At 36.4% G+C, this 19,685-nt stretch overlaps 2 protein-coding genes across 2 annotated transcripts in view; one reads left to right on the forward strand and one right to left on the reverse strand.

Moving 5' to 3' along the window:
* The window catches only part of LOC123529651 (NADH dehydrogenase [ubiquinone] 1 alpha subcomplex assembly factor 3-like), a 12,005-nt gene extending 2,391 nt beyond the window's left edge, over window positions 1-9,614 (forward strand). Inside the window, exons 2-5 of the mRNA XM_045310070.2 lie at window positions 2,174-2,399; window positions 3,178-3,244; window positions 3,842-3,942; window positions 8,598-9,614. Of these exons, the coding sequence (XP_045166005.2) occupies window positions 2,174-2,399; window positions 3,178-3,244; window positions 3,842-3,942; window positions 8,598-9,065 (862 nt within the window). The 3' untranslated portion in view covers window positions 9,066-9,614. The remainder of the gene's footprint in view (window positions 1-2,173; window positions 2,400-3,177; window positions 3,245-3,841; window positions 3,943-8,597) is intronic.
* A 7,724-nt stretch (window positions 9,615-17,338) lies between these two features.
* LOC123529649 (serine protease 23-like) lies at window positions 17,339-18,867 on the reverse strand. Its single transcript, XM_045310064.2, has one exon. The coding sequence runs from the start codon at window positions 18,842-18,844 to the stop codon at window positions 17,708-17,710; it is 1,137 nt and encodes a 378-aa protein (XP_045165999.2). The 5' UTR covers window positions 18,845-18,867; the 3' UTR covers window positions 17,339-17,707.
* Between the last annotated feature and the right edge of the window lie 818 nt (window positions 18,868-19,685).

Genomic DNA, 19,685 nt, shown 5'->3' on the forward strand with positions numbered 1-19,685 from the left:
TGATATAAATTGATTAAACCTTGTATGAGTCTTTGTCATGATATGAACCTGCCCACCTTCTATTTTTTGTCTGGCTCCACCGCCTGTTTTCAGAGTTATGGCCCCTAATATAGTCAGATGTGCACATTTTCACGTTTTGACGCACCTAGCTCAAAAAGTATTTAATATAAATGGTTGAAAACTTGCATAAGTCTTTATCATGATATAACTTGCACACAGTCTCTTATTTTTTGGTCAGCTCTATCCTTTATTTTTAAAGTTATGACCCCTGAAATAGTAAAAAATGCACATTTTCACCTAATTATGTGCCTCGCTCAAAAAATATTTAATGTAAATTCATGAAACCTTGCTTGAGTCTTTATCATGATTTGACCTTTCACATTTGGCATTCTTCTTGAGAATCTTTGGGCTTATTACAGAGTTATGGCCCGTGAAATAGCCAAAATAGTGGACTTTTTGTTTGTGATGCACATAGCTCAAAAATATATGGCCTAGAATAATGAATCCTTTCCATAAAATGTTTGTTTAGGCTAAACCCCATTAACACTGCAAACATTTGAAATATTGCCGCTTATTTGTGACAAATGTACCAATGGGGGGCACACCCTGTGTCCTACAGACACATTCTAGTTTCAGCATGTATAAAAAATTATGCATAAAATGTAACAATGTTAAAGCGCTTGCATGACAAGAGCTGTTGGAGGTCAGCAATGCTTGACTGTTTAACAGCCTTGACAATTGAAAGAATACAAAAGTCGAACAAGGGGGATAATTTTGTAAAAATGCAAAACAGGGTTATGGAACCTGCACAGTGCTTATCAGCTCATGACAGTTGACAAGTGTATTAAGATTCAATCCCTTCCCATTAGTGGATACTGATCGAGATCCCACTGCTACTTACATGTAAGAATTTAACCAAAACTGCTAAGTCGAAAAAGGGGCATAATTGTGTAAAATGCAAAGTAGAGTTATTGAACCTTTGCACTGCATGTCATATCATGACAGTGAACAAGTGTGTGAAGTTTCAATCCTTTCCCATTAGTGGATACCGAGATACAAGCTTACATACAAAAACTTAACCAAAAATTGCTAAGTCGAAAAAGGGGCATAATTTAAAAAAAAAATGCAAAGTAGAGTTATGGGACCTGCACAGTGTATGTTAGATAATGACAATGAGCAAGTATGTGAAGTTTTAATCCATTCCCATTAATGGATACAGAGATACCAGCTTACATACAAAAACTTAACCAAATCGGGAAGCAGACGCTGATGCACGGGTGAGTTCAATAGCTCTACTATTCTATGAATAGTTGAGCTAAAAAATGATTCCAAGTATAAATTTTCCAAAGGCTCGGATCAGTGAGAAGGCTTGGAATTATGAGAAGGTATAGTGACAACTTTATGACAACTGTATAATTATAACTTTTCCCTGGCAATTATCATATGCACTTGTAACACAGTACAAGGATATTGATTACCTGACTCCCAGCCACTTCCTTCATTTTTAGCTCATCTGATTTTTTGGAAAAAAATGATGAGTTATTGTCATTACATGATCGGCGTCAGTGTCAGCATCGGCGTTGGCATTTCCTGGTTAAGTTTTATGTTTAGGTCAACTTTTCTCCTAAACTTTCAAAGCTATTGCTTTAAAACTTGCAACACTTGTTCACCATCTAAAGTGGACTATGTACAGCAAGAAATATAACTCCATCCTGCTTTTTGCAAGAATTATGGCCCCTTTTGGACTCAGAAAATATCAGTTTTCATGGTTAAGTTTTATGTTTAGGTCAACTTTTCTCATTAACGGTCTAAGCTATTGATTTAAAACTTGAAGCAGTTATTCACCATTAAAAGCTAACTCTGCACAACAAGTACCATAACTCTACATTGCTTTTTGCAAAAATTATTGCTCCTTTTGGACTTAGAAAATCATAGTAGGACAATAGACAGAGACAAAAAAATCAGATGAGCGTCTGCACACACAAGGCGGTGCTCTTGTTAGAATTAGCATTTGATAGACACAAGGTCTATAACTCTGGCACCAATTTTTCATGAAGTATGCTCCCTATTTACTTAGAATTTTAGGTTAATTTTGATGCATTTTCACTCTATCTCTGTCATTACAGTTATGTACTTTCAAGATAATATCAAAACAGAAACATTTCCATTTCAGACATTTTGTCAGGTTTAGAAAAAGAACAAAGGCCCCAGAAGTGATTGAAAAATATCTTGACCCAGAAATGCATCCAAGTTTATCAAGTAAAATGACTTTGTTGAGCCAGCAGGAAGATGATCATATCTACATTACCAGATACAGCGGGCTAGGATTTGGTTTACAAAACAATGTCAGATTATCTGGACCAACAGTATTCTTCCCACGTAATGCTCTCAAGTGGAAAGTGAGTATGATAGCCCATTGCTTGGTCAATTCTGGTGACAGGTCAGTCATTCTGAGTATTGCTTGTTGCAAGATTTTTTACATGGATAAGCTTTGAATATAGGCTTTGAATATAGGCTGGTAATCTGTAATGTTATGCTGTTGCTTTTAGCTCATTTGAGGATTTTCAGGCCTGGGATTTGTCAGGACTGGTCCTGATTTCAGGCTTTTGACTGCCATAATATCCTTATATCATTCTATTGGAAAAATAAATTTCAGGTTTGAGAATGTAGATTTTCAGGTTTTTAATTTTTGACTGAATCCCAGACTTGATTTTACTCAGGTGAGTTTCTGCGGTCACTCTGAGTCCATCATCGTTCATTGCCATCAGCATTTTACTTGAGCGACTTCTCATATAAAACTACTAGTAAAAAATACACCAAACTTGAACTTTATCCTGCTTGCCTAGACCTCTTTCAAGTTTGTTCAAAAAGTTCTTCTCGACTGCATCTATGGGCTGCCAGAGCCAGAAGTAGAAAAAACCTTCAAACAACTTATCACGAACCAGTGGGTCGATCTTAACCAAGCTTGGTCTGTAATATTCTGGTATGAACCTATCTGAACTTTGTTCAAGTGGTTCTACATGACTGCACTTCATGAATGCTAAAGCTGAAATAGAAGAAACTCTAACCTTTAAGCTGCTGGTGGCAAGTGATTCTGCCTTGTACAATCAGAATTTGTATTGAATGTGCATTTTATCCATAACATAGATATATAATTAAAAATATTTTCTGTTTTAGATATTTCGTCCATCTGATATTAATGAGAGGTCATTGAGTTTGTTTTCTCTGATAACTCCTAAATTAGGTAAGAAATGTTTCAGTTAAATGTATTTGAAAGAGCGTGACCTGCTATGTTATGGCAGTGTTTGTCCAAAATGTTCTCAATATGCTTTGGAATTGGACCTATTATAAGATCTGTAACTGTTGTGGTCATGCACATCATCCACAAATTTGCCTCAATTCGTATCCTGTGTTCAATAAACTTTGTCAGAATGATTTTGGGCATAATATCTTGGCTTAAGCTATTGATTTCTTTAAATTGCAAAAATTGACAATGTCTGCTTTCATACATGTGCCAAACTTAGCCAGAATGTCTGTGGGCATAATATCTGGGCCAAGTTTGATTACCAGCCAGATTGCCACAGTGACTCAGGAGTTATGGCCCTTGGATTATGTAGATTTGTGCAGATTTACAATGTCTGCAAATTTACAAGTTGTCTGCTGTTTACTACAGCCAAAGTAATTTGCTTTGACAGATGAATTTTGTGACTGGCACTTTTGTTTTGCAATGCATACATATACTGAGCAAATTTTAGTGTGAAGATGTGTAATGTGAATGTCAGGTTCACTTTAAATTTTGAAATGTTTCTTTACCAGAGATCATGTTTTATTTATTTTCTAGATTTGGTGATTATTGGTACTGGTAGCCACAAACAAGAATTATCCAAAGATACAATCAAATTTCTAAGACAGAATCGTATAAATTTTGAAGTTATGGCCTCCGTAAGTATTGTAAAATATTTAACTTTTTCCACTTTTTACCTCGACGATTCAAAGAATAGCTAGAGCTATTGAACTCGCCCATGCCTCCTCGTTCCCTTCCGCATCGGTATCCCGATTTGGTAAAGCTTTTGTATGAAAGCTGGTATCTCAATAAGCACTTGTGGGAATGGATTGAAACTTCACACACTTATTTACTGTGATAAACTGACTTACACTGCACAGGTTCCATAACTTTATTTTGCTTTTTTCCTTTCAAAATGATGCCGCTTTTTCGACTTAGACATTTTTGGTTAAGTTTCTGTATGTAAGCTGGCATCTCAGTACCTAATAATGGGAATTAATTGAAACTTCACACCATTGTTCACTGTCATGATCTGATATGACTGTGTAGGTCCAATAACTCTACTTTGCATTTTTTTTAAATTTTGCCCCATTTTCGACTTTTTGGTTCAGTTTTTGTATGTGAGCTGGTATCTCAGTATCCACTGATTGGAATGGATTGAAACTTCACACACTTGTTCACTGTTATGATACAACATGCAGTGCATAGGTTCAATAACTCTACTTTGCATATTTACAAAATTATGCCCCTTTTTCAACTTAGCAGTTTTTGGTTCAGTTTTTTATGTAAGCTGGTATCTCAGTTTCCACAAATGGGAATGGATTGAAACTTCACACACTTGTCCACTGTCATGAGCTGATAAGCACTGTGCAGGTTGCATAACCCAGTTTGTAGCTGCAAAGTTCGTATATATGCCATATAATGTTAATAATATCTACAAAGTTTCAATACCAAGAACTAATTTCTAGATCAGTTAAGAAATAATTTATAGCAAAACTGTGCTTTATCACTATTTATACGCGATGGGCGGTTATACGTCGGGCGTAATAATTTCACGAGGGCGCATGTTGTTGCTGAATAAGGTGATGTCACCATGTTTTTGCTGTGTAAGGTGATGTCACTATGTTTTTGCTGTGTAAGGTGATGTCACCATGTAGTTGCTTTGTAAGGGGATGTCACTATGTTTTTGCTGTGTAAGGTGATGTCACCATGTAGTTGCTTTGTAAGGGGATGTCACTATGTTTTTGCTGTGTAAGGTGATGTCACCATGTAGTTGCTTTGTAAGGTGATGTCATTATGTTGTTGCTATGTTAGATTATGTCACTATGTTATTGCTGTGAAAGGTGATGTCACCATGTAGTTGCTTTGTAAGGGGATGTCACTATGTTTTTGCTGTGTAAGGTGATGTCACCATGTAGTTGCTTTGTAAGGGGATGTCACCATGTTGTTGCTGTGTTAGGTGATGTCACTATGTTTTTGCTGTGTAAGGGGATGTCACCATGTAGTTGCTTTGTAAGGGGATGTCACCATGTTGTTGCTGTGTTAGGTGATGTCACGTCACTATGTTTTTGCTGTGTAAGGTGATGTCACCATGTAGTTGCTTTGTAAGGGGATGTCACCATGTTGTTGCTGTGTAAGGTGTTGTCACTATGTTTTTGCTGTGTAAGGGGATGTCACCATGTAGTTGCTTTGTAAGGGGATGTCACCATGTTGTTGCTGTGTTTGGTGATGTCACCATAGTTTTGCTGTGTAAGGTGATGTCACTATATTGTTGCTGTGTTAGGTGTTGTCACTATGTTTTTGCTGTGTAAGGGGATGTCACCATGTAGTTGCTTGTATGTAAGTGGGAGGTGGTCACCATGTCTTAGTTGCTGTGGATTAGGGTAGATGTCACCATAGTTGCTTTGTAAGGGATGTCACTTTTTTTGCTTGTAAGGGGATGTCACCATGTAGTTGCTTTGTAAGGGATGCCACCATGTTGTTGCTGTGTAAGGTGATGTCACCATGTAGTTGCTTTGTAAGGGGATGTCACCATGTTGTTGCTGTGTTAGGTGTTGTCACTATGTTTTTGCTGTGTAAGGGGATGTCACCATGTAGTTGCTTTGTAAGGGGATGTCACCATGTTGTTGCTGTGTTAGGTGATGTCACCATAGTTTTGCTGTGTAAGGTGATGTCACTATATTGTTGCTGTGTTAGATGATGTCACTATATTGTTGCTATGTTAGGTGATGTCACCATAGTTTTGCTGTGTAAGGTGATGTCACCATGTAGTTGCTTTGTAAGGTGATGTCATTATGTTGTTGCTATGTTAGATGATGTCACTATGTTTTTGCTGCATAAGGTGATGTCACCATGTAGTTGCTTTGTAAGGGGATGTCATTATGTTGTTGCTGTGTAAGATGATGCCACCATGTTTTTGCTGTGCTAGGGAATGTCACCATGTTGTTGCTGTGTAAGGGAATGTCATTATGTTTTTGCTATGTTAGATGATGTCACAATGATGCTGCTGTTTATAGTGATGTCACAATGTAGTTGCTTTGTAAGGGAATGTCACCATGTTGTTGCTGTGTAATGGAATGTCATCATGTTTTTAGCTCACCTGTCACAAAGTGACAAGGTGAGCTTTTGTTATCGCGCGGTGTCCGTCGTCCGTGCGTCCGTAAACTTTTGCTTGTGACCACTCAAGAGGTCACATTTTTGTGGGATCTTTATGAAAGTTGGTCAGAATGTTCATCTTGATGATATCTAGGTCAAGTTCGAAACTGGGTCACGTGCCATCAAAAACTAGGTCAGTAGGTCTAAAAATAGAAAAACCTTGTGACCTCTCTAGAGGCCATATATTTCATAAGATCTTCATAAAAAATTGGTCAGAATGTTCATCTTGATGATATCTAGGTCAAGCTCGAAACTGGGTCACGTCCGATCCAAAAGTAGGTCAGTAGGTCTAAAAATAGAAAAACCTTGTGACCTCTCTAGAGGCCATATATTTCACAAGATCTTCATGAAAATTGGTCAGAACGTTCATCTTGATGATATCTAGGTCAAGTTCGAAACTGGGTCACGTGCCATCAAAAACTAGGTCAGTAGGTCAGATAATAGAAAAACGTTGTGACCTCTCTAAAGGCCATATTTTCCATGGGATCTATATGAAAGTTGGTCTGAATGTTCATCTTGATGATATTTAGGTCAGGTTCGAAACTGGGTCACATGCGGTCTAAAACTAGGTCATTAGATCTAAAAATAGAAAAACCTTGTGACCTCTCTAGAGGCCATATATATTTCATGAGATCTTCATGAAAGTTGGTCAGAATGTTCATCTTGATGATATCTAGGTCAAGTTCAAAAGTGGGTCACGTGCCATCAAAAACTAGGTCAGTAGGTCAAATAATAGAAAAACCTTGTGACCTCTCTAGAGGCCATATTTTTCACGGTATCTTCATGAAAGTTGGTCTGAATGTTTATCTTGATGATATCTAGATCAAGTTCCAAAGTGGGTCACGTGCCGTCAAAAACTAGGTCAGTAGGTCAAATAATAGAAAAACCTTGTGACCTCTCTAAAGGCCATATTTTTCATGGGATCTGTATGAAAGTTGGTCTGAATGTTTATCTTGATGATATCTAGGTCAAGTTCAACACTGGGTCAACTGCAATCAAAAACTAGGTCAGTAGGTCTTGAAATAGAAAAACCTTGTGCCCTCTCTAGAGGCCATACCCTTGAATGGATCTTCATGAAAATTTGTCAGAATGTTCACCTTGATGATATCTAGGTCAATTTTGAAACTGGGTCACATGCCTTAAAAAACTAGGTCAGTAGGTCAAATAATAAAAAAAACCTTGTGACCTCTCTAGAGGCCATACTTTTCATGGGATCTGTATGAAAGTTGGTCTGAATGTTCATCTTGATGATATCTAGGTCAAGTTTGAAACTGGGTCAACTGCGGTTAAAAACTAGGTCAGTAGGTCTAAAATTAGAAAAATCTTTTGACCTCTCTAGAGGCCATATTTTTCAATGGATCTTCATAAAAATTGGTCTGAATGTTCACCTTGATCATATCTAGGTCAAGTTTCGAAACTGGGTCACGTGCGGTCAAAAACTAGGCCAGTAGATAAAATAATAGAAAAACCTTGTGACCTCTCTAGAGACCATATTTTTCAATGGATCTTCATGAAAGTTGGTCAGAATTTTTATCTTGATAATATCTAGGTCAAGTTCAGAACTGGGTCACATGAGCTCGAAAACTAGGTCAATAGGTCAAATAATAGAAAAAACGTCATACTCAAAACTGGGTCATGTGGGAAGAGGTGAGCGATTCAGGACCATCATGGTCCTCTTGTTGTTGTGTTAGATGATGTCACAATGTTGCTGCTGTTTAAAGTGATGTCACCATGTTGTTGCTATGTTAGATGATGTCACCATATTTTTGCTGTGTAAGGTGATGCCACCATGCTGTTGCTGTGTCAGGGGATGTCACCATGTTTTTGCTGTGCTAGGGGATGTCACCATGTTGTTGCTGTGTAATGGAATGTCATAATGTTTTTGTTGTGTTAGATGATGTCACAATGTTGCTGCTGTGTAAAGTGATGTCACAATGTTGTTACTGCGTAAGATAATGTCACAGTGTTGTTGCTGGTTCTTCGATATCCTTTTCTGTAACTTAATGAAATGCACTATGTCAAGTGCCGTTGAATGAAAAGGGTGCTATATAAATCTGGTATGATAATAATAATAATGGTACCCACCCTCCTTGTCTGTACTGTTTAGAACCAGTTTACTTTGATTGTAGTTAACAACAGACATGTTTCACTATTTCAGGATAAGGCTGTTGCAGCATTTAATTTCCAAAATAATGATCAGCGTTGGATTGCTGCGGCAATACTTCCACCAGAAGAATCACAGAATGATTTATTAGATTATATACAAAATGTGTATGATGATATCCTTGATAGCACAGACATGATTTACTCTGAAGAAAAAGAATTGCCGAGAATAAGGAACACTGACAAGACAAAAACACAAAAGTTAGAGGATCCTCAGAAAGGTGCTGAGAAGATAAAACAATTACCGGATGATTCCACTGAGGATACTGAGGCAGATACTGTAGTTGAAGTGAAGGAGTCTGATGTTCACTTTGTGAAATCTCCTCTTGGACAAAGTCTAGACTTTTTATCCAGTGATAGTATTGTTAGAGAAGTTACTGATGATCAAAAGGTGAAAAGAAAAACATTAAACAAGAAAAGATATTCAGAAGAAAGGAAAATAGAGGATAAAGACACAAAGTGAAATTGTTAGGCTGGCAATATAATTTAAGTGTTTGGCTGGCAATATAATTTAAGTTTTTCTGTGCAGAGCTTTGGTATTTAGACATTAACAATAAAGAGCAAATCACTGTTTACTTGTGTCTTGCAAAATTATGGAAATATTCTAAAACAAATTGTGATATTGCGTTTTAATCTGCATTGATATTTATTAAAAGTTTACAAACCTTAAATATACACTGAGAAGCAATATGGTTTTACTTTCAGAATGAACTCACCCGCTTAGCTCAGTAGGGAGAGCATAGGTGTACGGATCGCGAGTTCTATTTTCTCGCTCTCGGGCGGGGCATATGTTCTCTGTGACGATTTGATAAAAGACATTGTGTCTGAAATCATTCATCCTCAACCTCTGATAATTCATGTTGGGAAGTTGGCAGTTACTTGTGGAGAACAGGTTTGTACTGGTACAGAATCCAGGAACACTGGTTAGGTTAACTGCCCGCCGTTACATAACTGAAATACTGTTGAAAAACAGCGTTAAACCCAAAACAAGCAAACAGACTTTCAGAACGGACACTTTTTATTTATTTTACAATAAAAACATGCTTAACATGATCTGATTCAATGATTGGTGGACTTCGTTTAGATTAGGGCTGAATCAGTCAAACATAAAAAGAGTTTATTATGATGCCTGCTATTTAACTTTTAACCCAGCTGGACTAAGGGGTGAGGTATTAGTATCGGTTGCCTTTCCGTCATCTTAAACATCTTCACCTCTGAAATTATACTAAACATGGTCAGAAGCATCCTGACTTGGAACTTCATAAAGTTTATACAAATGGCTGAACTCTGACCCTCAAAATAGAAAAACATTTAAACCACTTATTCTCATAAACCATTCATTGGATCTTGGTCTGTAAAAACATTATAAGGTCCTCGCTCATTTTTGTTCAAATTTGGCAAGTGGCCCATTTGAGATGCCATTTGTGCTAAAAAGTAGAAAAAAAACTTTAAACAACTTCTTATGAACTGCTTGATGTATCTTCATCAGACCTGGTCTTAGCATCATGTTTATTTAAATTCCAACATTTTCAGATGAAAAGTTGCACTGGGTGTTTCCTATTTAAGCAGTATTAAACTGAGCATCATGTGCAGTTTAACGTCATAATGTTCTGTCTCTTGTCTCTACCTCAATTTTTTATCGCAAAATGTACAGTAGAAACTCTGAATGTTTGCCTTTTTAGCTCACCTGTCACTATTTGAGCTTTTTTGATCACCCTTCATCTGTCCATCTGTCGTCAATCCACAATTTCTTGTTCACATGGTAGAGACCATATTTTGCAGTCCGTTTTAATTAAACTTGCATACATCTTGTACTGGTATGATATCTTGGTTCCTTTAAAAACTGGCTTAATCCCATCATGGGTCCCAGAGTTATGATCCCTTAAAGGGCCAAAATTTGCTATTTTTATGCCCATGAAGGTGGGCATATTAAAATCCCACTGTAAGTCCATGCATGCATCCGTCAGTGCGTCCGGTAAATTCTGGTCCGGGCTGTAACTCTTCCATCCATAAAGGGATTTTGAAATCACTTGGCATAAATGTTCACCATATTGAGACGATGTGTCTTGTGCAAAACCCAGATCACTAGCTCCAAGGTCAAGGTCACACTTAGAGGTCAAAGGTTATCATGGTCTGTTTGTGTCCAGTCTATAACTGCCATCCATGAAGGGATTTTCAAATAATTTGGCATAAATGTTTCCCATAATGAGATGACATGTCATGCATAAGACCCAGACCCCTAGCTCCAAGTGCAAGGTGACACTTAGAAACCAAATGTTAACAGGGTCTGTTTCTGGTCCAGTCCATAACTCTGCCAATCGTCAAGGGGTTTGAAATAATTTGACACAAATGTTAACCGTATCTAGAATGTGTGTCACACTTATGACCTGGGCCTCTTAGGTCAAGGTCAAGGTCACAAATGATGTGTGATTTTTTTGGGCATACAGCTTATCTTTCTTACCGGTAAGTCACAATAACATCTTGGTTCCTTTCGAAAAGTGACTGGATTCCATCATGGGTTCTAGAGTTACTGACCCTGAAAGGGGCAAAATTTTCCATTTTGGCTTTTTCAGCCATATAAAGGTTTCATTTATGCTTGGTTTGATACAAACTTGCACAGAATGTTTATCTTGATCTCTAGGCCAAGTTTGAAACTGGATCATGTAGGGTCAAAAACTAGGTCATCAGATCAAAGCAAACGAAAAGCTTATTAACACCCTATAGGATACCTTTATGCCCCTATCTGCATGAAACTTGGTCAGAATATTTATCTTAATAATTCCTATGCAAAGAAAAATATTTGGTCATGTGGTGTCAAAAAGTAGGTCACTTGGTAAAATCAAAGGGAAAGCTTGTTAACACTCTTGAGGCCACATTTATTGCCCTATCTTCATGAAACTTGTTCAGAATGTCTATCTTGATGATTTGTAGGTCAGGTTTAAAACTAGGTCATATGGGGTAAAAAACTAGGTTACACGGTCAAATCAAAGGAAAAGCTTGTTAACACTCTAGAGGCCATAATTATGACCCTATCTTCTTGAAACTATCAGAATGTTTATCTTGATGATTCTTAGGCCAAGTTTGGAACTGGGTCATAAAAGGGCATAAAAGTTGTGTGGCACATATCCAAAAAGTATATCCTATGTTTTGCACAAGGTGTTTTCTTTGGGATTTTACTCATCTAGGCTAGAGTTATAGTCCTTCACTAAGTGAACAATACACATAAAGTTCTTAAAGTTTGTATTGCAAACATCTTAAGAAATGTTTCGCCTTAAGTCATAAAACCATGTAAAGTGACAGGAGTTCCTTCGGACACACATCTAGTTTTGTTTTATTTTAAAGATATAATAGAAGGAATGAAACATAACAAAATTCTTTTGCTTTTAAATGTTAATAACATGTCTTGCCAATTCATGTAAAATCTTGACTTAAAACCAAGTTATAAGTAAAATATTTGCACACGTGCATGAACTGTTGCTTAATAACTAGCCAAGGCAGATGTAAATGAGTCGTGCCATGGGAAAACCAACAAAGTGGCTTTGCGACCAACATGGATCCAGACCAGCCTGCGCATCCGCGCAGTCTGGTCAGGATCCATGCTGTTCGCTTTCAAAGCCTATTGTAATTAGAGAAACCGTTAGCGAACAGCATGGATCCTGACCAGACTGCGCGGATGTGCAGGCTGGTCTGGATCCATGCTGGTCGCAAAGCCACTATGTTGGTTTTCCCATGGCACGGCTCAAATTTCTACTGTTTTTTGCAACTTTTATATTGAAGAATTACAGGATTATATTTCATCAGAAAATAGTTTCCTCCATGGAAAGGTATTCATCTCATTATTTCAATTTTTATTAGCTCACCTGTCATGTAGAGACAAGGTGAGCTTTTGTGATCGCCCGTTATCCTCGACAACCGTCCACAATTTCTTGTGAACTTGCAAACATGATGGAGACCAAATTTTGCAATATATTTTTTAACCAAACTTGCACACAGCTTGTACTGGCATAATATCTCGGTTCTTTTCGAAACTGGCCAGATCCCATCATGGGTTCCAGAGTTATGACCCTATATAGAGGTTTCATTTATGCTTTGATTTGATACAAACTTGCACAGAATGTTCATCTTGATGATCTCTAGACCAAGTTCGAAACTGGGTCATGTGGTGTCAAAAACTAGGTCACTCAAATTTAAAGGAAAAGCTTGTTTACACTCTTGAGGCCACATTTATTACCCTATCTTCATGAAACTTTGTCAGAATATTTATCTTGATGATTCCAAGTCCGAGTTCGAAATTGGGTCATGTGGGGTCAGAACTAGGTCACATGCTCAAATCAAAGGAAAAGCTTGTTAACACTAGAGGCCATATGTATGACCCTATCTTCATGGAAATTGGTCAGAACGTTTATCTTGATGATTCCAAGGCCAAGTTTAACAGGTGAGCGATACTGGGTCATCTTGACCCTCTTGTATATATTTTTGCTGTATTTCTTTCATGCTATTGACAACTTGAATGTGTTATTTCTTGTATGGGACATGTTTGTCATATTGTATGCTAAACTCAGAAGGACAGGTGAGTGATTATGGGCCATCGTGGCCCTTTGGTGTTTTCTCAATATTGAAAATTTCAGAAATCTACTTCATCAAAGTGAAAGGCCTAGTCCCATAATATGTAACATGTTTATATAAAGATACATGGAAAAATGTTAAAAACAACATACTTTATTCAAATATATACTTCTGGATAGACTTTAACCACATTTGTGGTGAATCACTCTTATATGGAACTCATTTTAAGATCCACTATTTGGAGAATAGGGGTGTTATTTACTTGCCCCAGCATTGACGTCAGTGTGAGCTTTCTTGTTTAAAGTTTTTCAGCAACCTTTGTTGTTGTTTTTTTGTTACTTTTGCTTATATCTTACTGCAACTTCACATAAACATTGTCCAGCATACAGGCAAAGTATGTGCAGGGGCTGAGCCCATTATACCCATAGTCAAGGTCACCAAGTTGTTATATATACTTGGAATTATTTTCATGTTATTTTTTTTCTAAAGCTTTGTTTATAGACATCTTTGGTACTTTAAAAGATAATGACTTGAAATTAAGTAAAAAATAGATTTCTTTATAATCACCATCTGCATGTGAGTTACAATGCCATAACTGATGAATTAAGAATGAAATATGCCTTTCTTACTAAGTTTTATGCAATTTTCATTTCTGAAATACTTAGTAAATATAAAGTTGACTATGGTGTAAATCTTCCTTTAAATTAGTCTCTTATTGATGATAAAGTCAGTTTTAAGTCAAATGCGAATCTAGCGGTGCTCGATTTTTTTTGGACAGCTCTGTTAATCAATAGACCCTAACCAAACACTGGTAATATTCTATTCACAACTATTCATAAAAAAATCTGATTCCAAATGCAAGATTCCTTACATCATGTTTATGAACGCCCTGAGAAATAATAGTGGTTTCGAAAACAGGATCAAACTAGCCTGCACAGCCGCAGTCCTGTCTGAGATCCAGCTGTTCGACTTTAAACTATTGAAGTTAAAAACCATTAGCCGAACATGATTCCTCAACTGCCGGATGCAAAATCACATAATTGTTGTCATTTTAAGGAGTGGTCATTTACAGATAACGTAAGCTAAGATCTTTAATATAATTGTTCACTGATTTATTTATTAAAAATGTTTGACGCCATTGTTCATTGCACATACTGTCAATTTACATGTAAAATAAGCAACGCAAAATTTATATAAGAACTCAAAAATTAAACTTCAAAGGAAGGTAAATTTTGATGTTACAAATTCTTATAGCGTTTTTGTTAGGGTGTAGGTGTGTAACAATGAGATTGACAGTTGCCGATTTTAGCTGACTATCGGTAAAGGAGAGCTATCCATACTCCCGTGGTCGGTTGGTCTTTCGCGTCCACTTGGTTAAAGTTTGTGCATCCCTTTGTTCAATTATTCTGGTAATTACTAGAAAGCATTTAGCCCCTGAAATACTATCCACATCATGCATTCCCATCATATCCGACATAAGCCATAATTCCGCACATCTGTCATGATTACCCCTGCTTTCTCTAGATTCTCTAATGGTTAAAGTTTGAAGCACTTCACTGATCCATGCTGTATTACGAATGATTTGTTCAAACTCTAAATAGTTTTCAATCATCATCACCCCACATGACACAAGTTGCATACCTGCGTACCATTTTTCATCTGAAATTATTCACCCCTTTTTACTAGAAGTAGGTTAAAGTTAGTTAGGTTCATCTTTCACTCTACCATCTGTTTATGGATGTATTGAATTCAAACTTTAAATACAAGTTGTTTCACATCATACCCACATCATATACCAAAAGGATATAAATCATTCATGGCACCAATTTTAAACTGATTGTATACCCTTTTTTTATTTAGAATGTAAAGTTTATGTGCATTCCTCTAACTCTGTTATTACTGAATGTTTCTGATCAAACTTAAACAATTGTTCAAACATATTACCCTTATCATATGACACAAGGTGCATAACTCTGGGACAAATCTTTCATGAATTATTTCCCCTTTTTACTTAGAATTTTAGGTTAAAGTTTTGATGCACTTTCACTCTGTCTCTGTTATTACTGAATGGATTTGATTCAAACTTAAAATAGTTGTTCAACATCATCACCCACACCATATGGTGCAAGGTGCATAACTCTGGCACCAATTTTTTATTAATTATTCCCTCTTTTTACTTAGAATTTTAGGTAAAAGTTTTGATGCACTTTCACTCTGTCTCTGTTATTACTGAATAGATTTGATTCAAACTTAAAATAGATGTTCAGCATCATCACCCACACCATATGACACAAGGTGCATAACTCTGGCACCAACATTTAATGAATTATGCCCCTTTTTGCTGAGGATATACTTATATAGTGTTTTGATACATTTTATTTTTACCTCCTTTATTACTTTAAGTTGATATTTTTGACATAGACTCAGGCTATTGTGTAATATCTTCATCCACAATTGGAGTCATTAAACACTCCAGTGACAGCTCTAGTTTCCTCAGATGTGCCCAGTTTCACTATCCAGCACCGAAATAGTCGAGCGCGCTGTCTCCTGTGACAGCTCTTGTTTTTTTTGTAACGCTGCCATCAAACGCACTAAAATAACCAAATTAGTTAACTTTTCGTAGAATATACAAAGCTTGACTGCCTTCCCTGTTTACTGACAAAATAATGGAGTTGTGTCATAATCAGCGATAAACAATAGTTGACGCGCGAGACCGTTGAGATAACTTTTTGACGTTTATTATGACGTCAACTGCATGATATCCAGTAAATTTCTTATGCCCAGGATGAATAAAATTCAGCATAATTTTATCATCATGTTTTAATGAGTGTGTTAGAATGAAAGTAACAATGTCTTCATGTATTTTGTCACCTGATTTACCATAGTATAACTTAAAAATGTTTTAACGCTAACGCCCACTTGGTTCATTGCCTACGAATCTGAACTCTAAACAACTGTAAATCATACGGTAAACAGCAAAATGGTTTATATAAAAATAAAGAATTAAAACGTAAATGCTACTTGACCGTTTTGTTGTGTAAAATTCGTATAACGTTTTTTTCACGCTGATAAGGAATCTAGCTAATAAGTTCTTACTAGTACAAGGAAGGTCTTATACGTATCAGTTGTTTCAGCTAGTACGTACTTCAGCGCACTTGCTGAATGTGGCGGTAATAATATAAAACACATTTAAGCCGCGCCATGAGAAAACCAACATAGTGCATTTGCGACCAGCATGGATCCAGACTAACCTGTGCATCCGCACAGTCTGGTCAGGACCCATGCTGTTCTCTAAAGGTTTCTCTAATGGCAATAGGCTTTGAAAGCAAGCAACATGGATCCATGCTGGTCACAAACGCACTATGTTGGTTTACGCACGGCGTGGCTCAAAAGTTTTACAAATGCATCATGCACACAAGTTTCACTTATGTCTAGTACTAGTTTTTCCGATACTAAATTCTATTCAAACATTCTGTGACATTGTTTCACTAAAGTAGGATCCAAAGTATAGTACTAGTATTCCAGTGCGTGTCGAAAGCATTAAACATATCCAAAATTAGAATTCTAGTGGTTAGTTGTAAATAAAATGTAATGTCGTTTTCAAATACAAGGTAGGCGTATATTGTTTTACATATATCATCATATACCAGAAAAAAAAGGAATATAAAAATCAGTTTCATGGTTTTCACCAGGAGTTAGAGATCGTGTTTGTATACAAATCAGTTGTATTTTCTATTTTTAGAACTGATAAGACTGTTATCGGGTGGGCAGACGCCTAACGTCTATGTTTTTTGTAAACAGTGATGTTTTTCTAACGGCCTAAACTTTCTTAAAACACAAATTATATTAATAATTTTTTGATCAACGGAAATGTTATAAAACAAGCAATTCAATAATCAATTTTAATCTTTACTTCGAAATAAAGTGGATTAATTATAAATTATAAATGCTTAACTTACAGTGCTTTCCTAGAAGTTTTTAACACCACTACGCCGCTATTAAAATCATATATGTCATTTAAAACTTTTATTCATTTAAAAAAGATATTTGACCACGATTGTAAGAATTTCAAAACTTTCTGAATTTTCAAAATCCATCGAAGATCGAAAAAGTTATTACGAAATAAAAATTCCGATCCCATACATAAACGATGTAAAAAAAAAACATTTGTTTTGCCTACCACCAGACAAGCATGTTAATGCGTGACGTCACGGCGATCTCTACTTTGGGTTAGGGATGTTTGGGCCGTCGGGTAGATGTACATGATTGAAAAATAAGGCATTTTTGCATAACCTTTAAATGTCCATTGAACAACAGTGAACGTTATCAGGGGTAACATACTTAAATAATTTCTGCAGTATGTGTATTAAAATACTTCCTATCACGTTTCGGGCAAACGTTAATTAATGCGCTTCTTTGTCAGATTTTAACCAACATATATTTTTTTTCAACAGACAGAAACACGGAAACATAGAAAACGTTTAATGTAGTTGTAAACAGTTATTTCTTTACAATGTTTTTAAGTTAATATTAATTGTATTAACCAAAAAACGGCTTGATTCTTGTAGAACCAACTTCTAGATACTGTATGTTATTCCTTCTTATGTTTTCACAAACGTCATATTTATCTCCTTCAGGGTGAATCATTGCGCAAATGTCTAAACATTTTGGTAATGTAAGAAGCATAATAGTCTCGTAGTTGGTGTCTTCGTCTGCTGTAGACACAGTATTAGACAAGATTCCTACAATTTTATTTCCGTCTACAGCACTATTTGAAAAGGCAGCTGCGCCGGAATTTCCGGCAGACGACTTGCATTTTCTAAGTACAATATTGCCTTTCATGAATAATATGCTTTCGTATGCATCACATGTTGATAGCCATAGACCATTTGATTTAAATCCTAAAAACTCTAGATCTGAGTTCAACGTTTTAACTGTTGGTAAGGACAACTGCATAAATTTGTTCCGTCCGCTCACTGGAAGATTCAGCTGCAAAACAGCGTAGTCGAACGCTCCACGACCAACTTCCGGCAGCGTCTGTGTTTTCAGCCACATGACCGGTACGTTTATTTTAACAATATAATGTATTCTGTAACCCATTCGATCCGTTACTTCCACTTTCAACATTTCCATATTATCTTTGAAGTCATGTCCGTCGTGTACACAATGAGCGGCAGTCAGCACGTGGACTGGCGTTAGTAACGTTCCAGTACAACCAGACGAAATTTTCACAACATTGCTATACGGAAATAGTCGCATTTTATGCCTTGAAATCGGTCGGTTTTCCGGCATAAGTTCTATATACAAACGTTTTTTAATGTAAAAATTCTTTTGGAGTTTATCGCTGGAGTCAATTGTGTTTCTTTTTTCTCTGAATGCGTTTCCAAGATCTCCCTGACCATACCATGTGAAATCATCATTCGATTCATACCTCTGTCTACTTAAATACGGGTTGTTGCTGAGAGAGATGTATCCTGGTGTCAATGGATACTCGACATTCTCATCAAATGTCGAATAAAAAATGTCGATATCTTTTGGTTCCGCTTCTGAACTATCCGTAGTAGCATCCAAGACTGCCTGATAAAACATCGGCTTTATTTTTTCAAATGTAGATTGTGACACGACGTTTGTTGTCGTTAATACGTATAAGAAATTTCTGAACGACAACCAATTCATTTTCTTTACGACAGTTATCACTAGATGCTGAAAATACAAAGGGGAAAAAATGTAACTCAATACCATCAAATATTGTGCGCACTTGCGAGGCTAGCCACTGAAACGCCGTCAACAACACAATAAAACGCTGCGCTGCGACGAGGTTGGCCGGCATTTTAGGCTAACCTATCACGTGCGCACGCATTACTTTTTACGTAGTATTATATAAAAAAAAACTATCATTGTCACATCACCTCTGTACCACAGTAAGATTCCGCTTTCAATGTGCTAATCATAAGTTGTTATAGACTGGCACGTACACTTTGTAGCTGCTTGTCAACTAAGTCTCAAGCACGTTACAATTCTCAAGATAATGAGAAGATATCCATATCTTGCTGACGCTCCTATTTTTGTATTTAGCAAAGCTACCATTCTATACACGAGCGACTGCCGAATTTATGATACCGCATGTGACAAGATCTTTTTGTACAGAAATGTTTTATATCGTCCATTTATTGTAACTTTTACAAAAATGTGTTCGTTGTTTTCACATACATCCTAACAAGAATAAGTAAGTTAATCAAATAGATCTTTACAAGAATATGTTTGTTTACTCTTGTTCAGAAATTGGATTTAGTGGGGATCCATCTTCAAGAATGCAATTTCTCCGAAAATCGCAACACAAAATGGCTAGGATATATATATATAATATATATGAAATTTTAATAATGAAAATTATAAACGGATCAGATTAACAATCTTAAAACAGTTATAAAGATTTATCATCTTTTTACATGTTTCAGTTTATGAAACATAATTTTATATTTGTAATGAAAAAGTTTATTTTATATGTTATATAACC

This window comes from Mercenaria mercenaria, chromosome 13 (assembly GCF_021730395.1).
Source record: "Mercenaria mercenaria strain notata chromosome 13, MADL_Memer_1, whole genome shotgun sequence".
Taxonomy (NCBI): Eukaryota; Metazoa; Mollusca; class Bivalvia; order Venerida; family Veneridae; genus Mercenaria; species Mercenaria mercenaria.

What these genes read in the sequence shown, in the direction of transcription:
- LOC123529649 (XM_045310064.2), bottom strand. Translation starts at nt 18,844, where the DNA reads ATGAATTGGTTGTCGTTCAGAAATTTCTTATACGTATTAACGACAACA.